Here is an 8552-nt window from a genome sequence, read left to right as displayed (position 1 = left end):
AAAACTAATCTCAAAATACCATGAGAACATGATATAAACTAAGGAAAGGTTAACAACTATAGATACAAGCATTGGTTCCTCTAATTTGGATAATGTGTTTTATTGTGAGAGGATGTAGCTCCCGAGTCTTTTATAGTTTTTAGATTGATTGACTTACCTTATTGATTTGCATGGAAATTTGTCAAAATAGGAAACATTTGGACCTCATTGCTTATATTAGGGAATCATATAATTATTAAAAATTACACATGGGAATCATATAATCCTCAAGAATTGGATCTAGGAATAAACTATGTATTAATATAATAACTCTTTGAGGGATGATATCTTTAAAAGAAACATTGGATGCTCCTGATGTTCTATGAAATTTACTAAGACGAGAAGGGAATAACTTATGCCTATGTATCCCAAGGATATTATGTTTTTAAAGCTTACCTTAGCTTTACAATATCATTGATGGCCATTGTATCATTCAATCTGGCCTAATTGGAACAATATATGGTGATTATATAAGGTAGTCATAAATTTGATAAGTAAATTGAAGTATAGGCAACATATAATGGATGATTATTTGATTATAATATTCTCATGTTACAAACTAAGTATGGATTATAATTTATGGTTTGATTAATAGTTTTTAAAGAGATGATTGATTTCATTTTCCTTTTTGGTTAATTTGTAGTCTTGGTAATCCTTTATCTTGAAATCAACATGCACACAAATCGCAGATAATCTATGTTGACTCCAAGATAAGAGAGGTTACAATAACTTAAGGGGGTGGTTGTTCTCAATAAGTTGATCATAAGGAGTTAATATATATGAACTTATTTTATATGTTATTTGAGCCTTATTTGTCTTCTATTTTCTCTTTTACCTTTTGCTACGTCCTACTTTATTAGTTTTTATTAGTTAGAGGAAGTAATAGTATCTAGAAATCTAGAATCCCATCTTTATTATTTTTGTTTCTCCTTGCATATGATGGTATTAAAATAGAATGAAGGATGGAAACATTTTAGCATTGATTAGAAGTGACTCACAAGACATACCATAATCCTAGGTCATTAGTATTAGAAATCAATATTGAAGTTAGCAAGATACTTGAAATCTCTTAAGACTAATTTCAAATTTTAATTTGGATTTACATGAATATATGTCATCCTATTTTCCCAATTTACGCTAACAATTGAACTTAGCTAGTTGTAGAAAGTATTTTTTGGACAGACCTATTCACATATATCTGGATCCCCTATATTGAATCAAGGAAGAGACAATCAAAAGGAGAAGCAGGAAGATTAGATCTATCATGCCCATCATTTTCTAGACTTATATATTTTTGTTTTACATCAAAGAACTTTGTATACTTCTATAGTAGTACATATTAAGTTCTAAGCATATTAATTTTTCATACAATTTTATATCTATTACACAATCAACCTTTAAAGTGCATGACTATTTTTTCCATTTATCTTAGTGACTTACATGTAGGGTATGTATTACCTTTAAATGATCAGATATGTGGGTTAGATGAATAATCAAGCAACACTCGCATTCCTTGACAATCATAAAAGTCATTAAAATTAGTTTATACTTTCATTTGAACCTTTGTATCTACTATTAACTACATTGCACTTTGCGCAATATATGAAACAATATTTGAAATCTGTTTCTTCCTTGGAAATGACAATGATTGATTGTTAAAGAGGAGGTATTAATAATAAAATTGATATGATTTCTTTCTCTTTCTAAGAATCACATATTTTTATCCTTACAAAGCCTATTTAAGTACAAAGCAAAAATGAACTTTTCTATACATGTGTTCCAACAGCAAGTTACATTCTTTTCTTTTGTCTTTACAACAATAATTATAATAACTAAACTCCATTTTGAACACACATACAATAGTAATTTACTTTTAAACTCTTGTTAAATTTAATGATACATTCTATAAAAACTCTTTTACTTTGGTCCTAGGAAAATTTTCACAATTTAGTAAGATACAGTATTACAACCCTCTTTGAGAGGAAAAGAACGAATCTCCTCTACATAATTGATACATCCACATGGGTTGCATGAGACCAACTAAACATAAGAAATAATTCAACCTTCTCCCAACCCTACACATGTATAAACCTACAAAATAAAACAAAAAACTAACCATGGAGGCTCACCTCCCAACCAAAGGTCCCACAAAAAGCTGTAATGGGCACCCTAGAAATGCCCAAGAACTGAACCAATTGTTGAAAGAGTTTTTAATGTCTTTGCATATATTTTGAAACCATATAACATGAACAAGAAGGAATTTAACATAAAGAGTGAACCACCACTGAAATAATATTAGTTCTCAAATACATAGCAATGAATTCCAAAGGCCAAACCCTAAGGGAATGACATCTAGAATGTTACAAGAGAGGATAGACATCCTCTAATGCCAAGAACAAATCAATAACTCGCACCTCCAAGCTCTTATCAAATACAATTCACAATCATCTGATGCTAAACAATGAAGCTCCCACCTCTATTTATACTTTCCCTATAGCCTTCTAGAAGGAAATCAAATATTAATTAATTTCAAGTACTAGAAGTTTCCCCCCTTCCAATAATTAATGCACTCTCTAGAAACTCCTCCCTTGCAATGCAATAATTAATTGTGCTTCTAGAAAATTAAATTACTAGAGGCTTCCCCCTTTCCAATAATTAATACACACTCTAGAAGCTTCTCCCTTGTAATACAATAATTAATTTAATTAATTAAATATAAAGTCACCTTTTAATTTTTAATTTATTTAATTAATTTATAAAAAATTAATTTAATTTCCTCTTATGCTTCACTTAGCCTTTGGAGAACGTGAAGGCTAAGAACTCAACTTAGTTGCTAAAAAGATGGGGACATTACAGTCTGCCCTCCTTGAAATTGCTTGTCCTCAAGCAATCCAGCAACACAATGAACTCCAACCTCCACTCAGATCCCAATTGAAGTAGTATGTGACATCCCTGTGGACACTAAACCAACTACAGACCAGCATCATCAATACCAACCACATGTCTTGTAGCCTAGCACCCAAAACTTGTGCTGATGATGTAGAAGTCAAAATGTCACCAAAAGGAACTTCGTAGAAGATCTATGAAACCTTTTCTTCCTTGTATCCACCCACAGTATATATTTGACTAGAATCCTAATTATCACCAACATGCATTGAAAAAGATGTAGCAACAAGTGAGCCATATGCACTCATGCTAACCGTATCAACAATAGGTGTAGCCGCATCGAAATATATGGACATAGGAACAACACTAACTGCTGCAACAAAAAACTGAACTGAATCTATAGTTGATGAAAACTCATAATCATCAACATGTGTGCCATCATTAGAACACACATCAATGACTGCATGCATACTACTAAACTTCTTGTTGGATGGTTCAATTGACATAAAAGTGGCTACTGATATGACAGTTCCCTCGCATTCTCCTAATCCCACTATTGCTGCATCACCATCCCCTGACAAAGCCTCATATGTGGACTCCTAACTCTTCACACATGACTCAACACTGGATTGTGAATCAATAATACTAGAGCGTAAACCTACATCTATTGACTTCACTAAAATGGGCACCCTAGAAATGCCCACATCACCAACATCATAGCCGGGTGGCTCAATATGTGTCTTGATCCCACCTGAGGAATCAACTACCTCCTGCACTAGAGGAACATAGAAATCATAAATATTGATGCCCATTTGTCTAGCCATAAGCTGCAACATCATATCCATCCACCTTTTCTGCTCCTGTTGCATCATATCCATTCGCCTATTATGCTCTTGTTGCATATGTTGCCCCTCCTCTAATGTACCTAGTAACCTGAACATTACATTTTCCTAATCTGGATTGATATACATTTTCTCAAACACTTTTCTCACTATTTGGCAATTCCAAATTCCCTATAAGACCTCCACAGGATGGCAAGACTTATAGCTCTGATACCACTGTAATGGGCAACTCTGATACCACTGTAATGGGTAGCTCTAATACCATTGTAATGGGCACCTAGTGGTTATAACTTCATGAAACACTTTGCAAGCAAGCTTTGATACCACTATAATGGGCACCCTAGAAATGCCTATGAACTGAACCAACCACTGAAAGAGATTTTAATGTCTTTGCATAGATTTTGAAACCATATAACATGAACAAGAAGGAATTTAATATGAAGATTGAACCACTGCTAAAATAATATTAGTTTTCAAATACATAGCAATGAATTCCAAAGGCCAAACCTCAAGGGAATGATGTCTAGAATGTTACAAGAGAGGATATACGTCCTCCAATGCCAAGAACAAATCTATAACTCACACCTCCAAGCTCTTATCAAATGCAATTCACAATTATCCGATGCTAAACAATGAAGCTCCCACCTCTATTTATACTTTCCCTACACCCTTCAAGAAGGAAATCAAATATTAATTAAGTGCAAGTACTAGAAGCTTCCCCGCTTCCAAGAATTAATGCACTCTCTAGAAACTCCTCCCTTGCAATACAATAATTAATTGTGCTTTTAGAAAATTAAATTAATATAGGCTTCCCCCTTTCCAATAATTAATACACACTCTAGAAGCTTCTCCCTTGTAATACAATAATTAATTAAATAAATTAAATATGAAGTCACCTTGTAATTTTTAATTTATTTAATGACTTTATAGGAAATCAATTTAATTCCCTCTTATGCTCCACTTAGCCTTTGGAGAACGTGAACGCTAAGAACTCCATTTAGTTGCTAAAAAGATGAGGACATTACACAAGGACACCTTTGTGAAATTGAGGTATTATTAATTGCATAGGAGGGGTCGTACAAGATCAATATGACTTAGCCACTAAGGTGCAAATTCAAAATGAATCATGTAATATGTAATATAATTTATTTATTTTTAATTTTGATAAGTCATACTACCCAATAAGGCAGAGAATTTGTAAGCAACAAGGCTTCATTTTGTAATCTAGATAAGTAAATGGAAGCTAAAATGTCTTTCATATTGTCGCTAGTCCAAAATGTCTTTCACATTGTGACTGGTACAGGGCACTCAAATTGACATGTTTAGATTGTTTCCCAATTGTATATGTCGAAGACTATATTAGAGCTTTTATTTCGATACTCTTTCCCTCCATTACTTACACAAAATTTAATATTAATAAAATAAATTTCTTAAAACCACAATCTATTATCTATTAAAAAATATCATAATTGTTTTTATAAAAATTATGCCACCTTTAATTTACATTGCATATTTTTTTATATGTATAGAGTACCATAGAACTCTATACCATCAAAACTTAAGACATTTCCAAGAAAGTTCAAATCATAATTATCTATGAGCCAAAATATAATTTCTCATTTCTGATTTTCTTATATTATCATTTTATATTTAAAAGTGTTGAGTTTCCCTGAGACTCATTCTATTCCATCCATATATATATATAACCATATTAAAACTTGAGACTAATTCCATTCAATTCATAATTTTAAAAAACTATATATATTTATATATATATAAACTTAAAATATATAGCAAAATTTAAGACAAATTCCTGCGACTGGTTCCTGCAATCTCCATATTCAAACAGCTGCAGATTGCTAAAATCTACAACACAATTCACAGGCATATTGATTTCATTGTCAACACTGTTTGTCTTTTAATACCCTGTCTTTTATTCGGTACTTTTTATTTCATCCCACAGTGATTGAGCTCCGGAATCTACATGTATTGCCGTCAACGAATTCCAAAATGAATAGAATAAACTTATTTGTCTCAGTCATGATAGAGATCATGTTTGGTGAAGACAAGTATTGTTTAACAATTCCTTCCCTTGTACATTACAGCAGGCCTTACATTCAAACAACCGTCTTCCTTGTTCAATACACGAAATGCCCCTCCCAACTCCATTTTCTGTTGCGATGTACAATTCATGGGACATGACATTGTAATCACCATCACGATCGCCATTACAAGGCACTGACCAAACCCAGTAAGAAGAATGGCAAATTCAATGGCAAAATCTCGGTTACTATTGGTATTTTGTGGAGGATTTCCAATTGTCCTGTACAATTCATAGGGAGATGGTGCTGTAATCACTTTCTTAGTAGCCATTACAAGGTGCTCAACAAACCCAGTAATCTGGTCATTGTCCTATCGGGGTCTTCTTTGTTGGGGAACTTAAGGATTGTATCGCTTGGACAGTTGTCCAAAGTTGAAGAAGGAACTCACGCCCCCATCTTCTGTGGTGTGAGTTTGGCTCTTCTGTCTTCTGTCTATAGACTTTGGTTGTTTCTCTCCAGCCTTCCCTTGCAGTGTGAGTTTTGGCGTTTGTTTGGATAATGGCCTCTTTGCCTTGTTCTTCTTTTATTTTTTGTCAGCACCTCTCGTGCTGACTTTGCGCAGCCTTTCTACTATCGGTGGTCTTGTATTTGTTGAGTTTTGTACCTTGGACCAGCACCCTCTTGCTGCTTCTTTTTTCAAAAACAAACCCAGTAATCAAAATGACAAATTCAATTGCAAAATCAATGGCCAAAGCTCTGTGGGCACTGGTATTGTTTGGAGGAGTTGTATCAGGGAGGCCTGAGACATTGTGGGGATTCAATGGGGAGAATGAGAACCTTGGAGTTATTATTGCTGATGATGAACAATGGGGGTACTTGTCCAAGACTTTTTTGAAATGTAAGGTCTGGCAGGTTGAAGAAACCCTAGATACCATAAACTGCCCATATCATTACTACTGCAATACTACATATCCAGGAAGTTACATGGCTTTTGTAGATTGGATTGCAGTGTTTTTGGCAGGAGCTTCATGGTTGTGTTTGAGCGGGGTGGTCATATGGGAATTGAGAGGGAGACTATTTGGGCATGATTTCAGCAGGGGAAAGGCCAGATATTGGGTTCCATCTGGTCCCATAGTGCTTCCCCTGTCTCTTCTTGTACTAGCAAAGGGGCATAGAATCAATTGGGTATTCCCCATGGCCTACATGGCCCCTGCATGGCTTAAATTTCTTCATATTTCAGCTCTAGGATTCACCGGCTATGAAATCAATGGAGTTTCTAAGAATCTGAATGCTGTTGTTTTTGAGGTTTCCATGGCTGTTGGTATGTTACATGGGAGTCTATATGTGGATGCACTCACTCTGCCTTATTATACAGGAGTTGATGCTTCAATGTCCATGTCATCAGGGATATGTAGGTCTTGTATATGTAGAAAAGAGGCTCTTGTTGCAGGGGGGGCCTTCTTCTACAGGGCATGGTCATATGGGAGCTTTGTGGTTTTCTCTGGTCTGGTCTCTCGGCTTGCATGTGGGCTATGGTGGAATGATCGCAATGCTGCACGTTTTATCAACTTGGGCAGGTGGGGTCTTGAGTTTTTGGCTTGGGGTTTCACTGCGTGGGATGTTTTTAAGATGGTTCACATTCACAATTCCCCTCCTCTTCAACATGGCCTGCCATATAAATCCGCCATGGCTCCTCTGGCTTTCATACTTCTCCTCTGTTTCTACAAACGAGTATGGAATTTGTACACGGAAATACAGTTTAGCCGTAATTCGAAAACTAACTACAAATCGCATTACATTCCTTGATTTGTTGATAAGAAACGGGTCATTCAATATTGGCCCGTTATGATTTGGTTCATTCAATATTGGCCTTTTTATGATGGATCAATTGTACATAGTAAGTTTTCTGGATCAGTATATGTGAGTGAAATGTAACGAGTGGTTGCTGTAGTTTGGGTACCTGAATTTGACAGCTCCTATCAGCACAAAAATCTCAAAGCACAGGAGATGTAAAGAGAAAATGTAAGGAATGAACGAATTCGCTCTAGCATTTCTCCAATTGAGGGAAAACTGAGTGATCGGACATTTCCCAATCCGCAGCATGTGACTGTGGGGATTGATTTCTCTAGTCTTGCAATAAATTTTTGGCCGTCCGGCTCTGTGTACAGATTGTCTTGAACACAATTGGTATTTTTTAAGAGAAATTTGCCGTCCAATTTTGGAAATTTTTAGGCCTGGCATTTGTCGAAATTGTCAAATCGAAGGTATAATTTAATGGATTAAGATTCTGCTGATGTTAGGTGCAGTGTGTTACTTTCATTCACAGTATAATGAAAATTCTATTTGAATTTATTGAACTTACCTTGTGACTGGTGTTTGTTGTGATTGCCACCTGGTCTGGAATTTGACGGTCACCCTTGAGATTCTGATGATGTTAGGTACAGTGTGTTACTTTCACTCACAGTATAAATTTGGTGTCTCCTGTGATTGCCACTGGGCCTGGAATTTCAGGGTCACCTCTGCCTGTCATGTCTATTTTTAATGACAGTATGGTCATGTTAATGTTTTTTATTTTACATTTTAAACCTCTCAAAAATCATTATAATAGAAGTATGAATTAGAAAAATCTATATCGCATGTTTCAAAATTCATATGTTTTTAAAAATAATATAAACTTTTAGAAAGTACTTATACTTTAACAATATATGTCAACTTAATAAAGTTTCTAAGTTCATACTTTGTA

General features: G+C 34.8%; 1 protein-coding gene across 1 annotated transcript; it reads left to right on the top strand.

Annotated features, from left to right (window-relative positions):
* Positions 1-5942: 5942 nt before the first annotated feature.
* LOC149555611 (uncharacterized) lies at positions 5943-8034 on the top strand. The gene has a single exon (XM_089829727.1). The coding sequence runs from the start codon at positions 6530-6532 to the stop codon at positions 7613-7615; it is 1086 nt and encodes a 361-aa protein (XP_089685853.1). The 5' UTR covers positions 5943-6529; the 3' UTR covers positions 7616-8034.
* Positions 8035-8552: the final 518 nt, after the last annotated feature.

This window comes from Cupressus sempervirens, chromosome 5, assembly GCF_028749045.1.
Source record: "Cupressus sempervirens isolate cs-2001-9-10 chromosome 5, ASM2874904v1, whole genome shotgun sequence".
NCBI lineage: Eukaryota > Viridiplantae > Streptophyta > Pinopsida > Cupressales > Cupressaceae > Cupressus > Cupressus sempervirens.
Note: the sequence above shows the minus strand (reverse complement) of the source record. Positions and strands in the feature narration are given on the sequence as shown.

Excerpts from the sequence above, each read along its gene's own strand:
- LOC149555611 (XM_089829727.1), top strand. The coding sequence starts at position 6,530 with ATGACAAATTCAATTGCAAAATCAATGGCCAAAGCTCTGTGGGCACTG.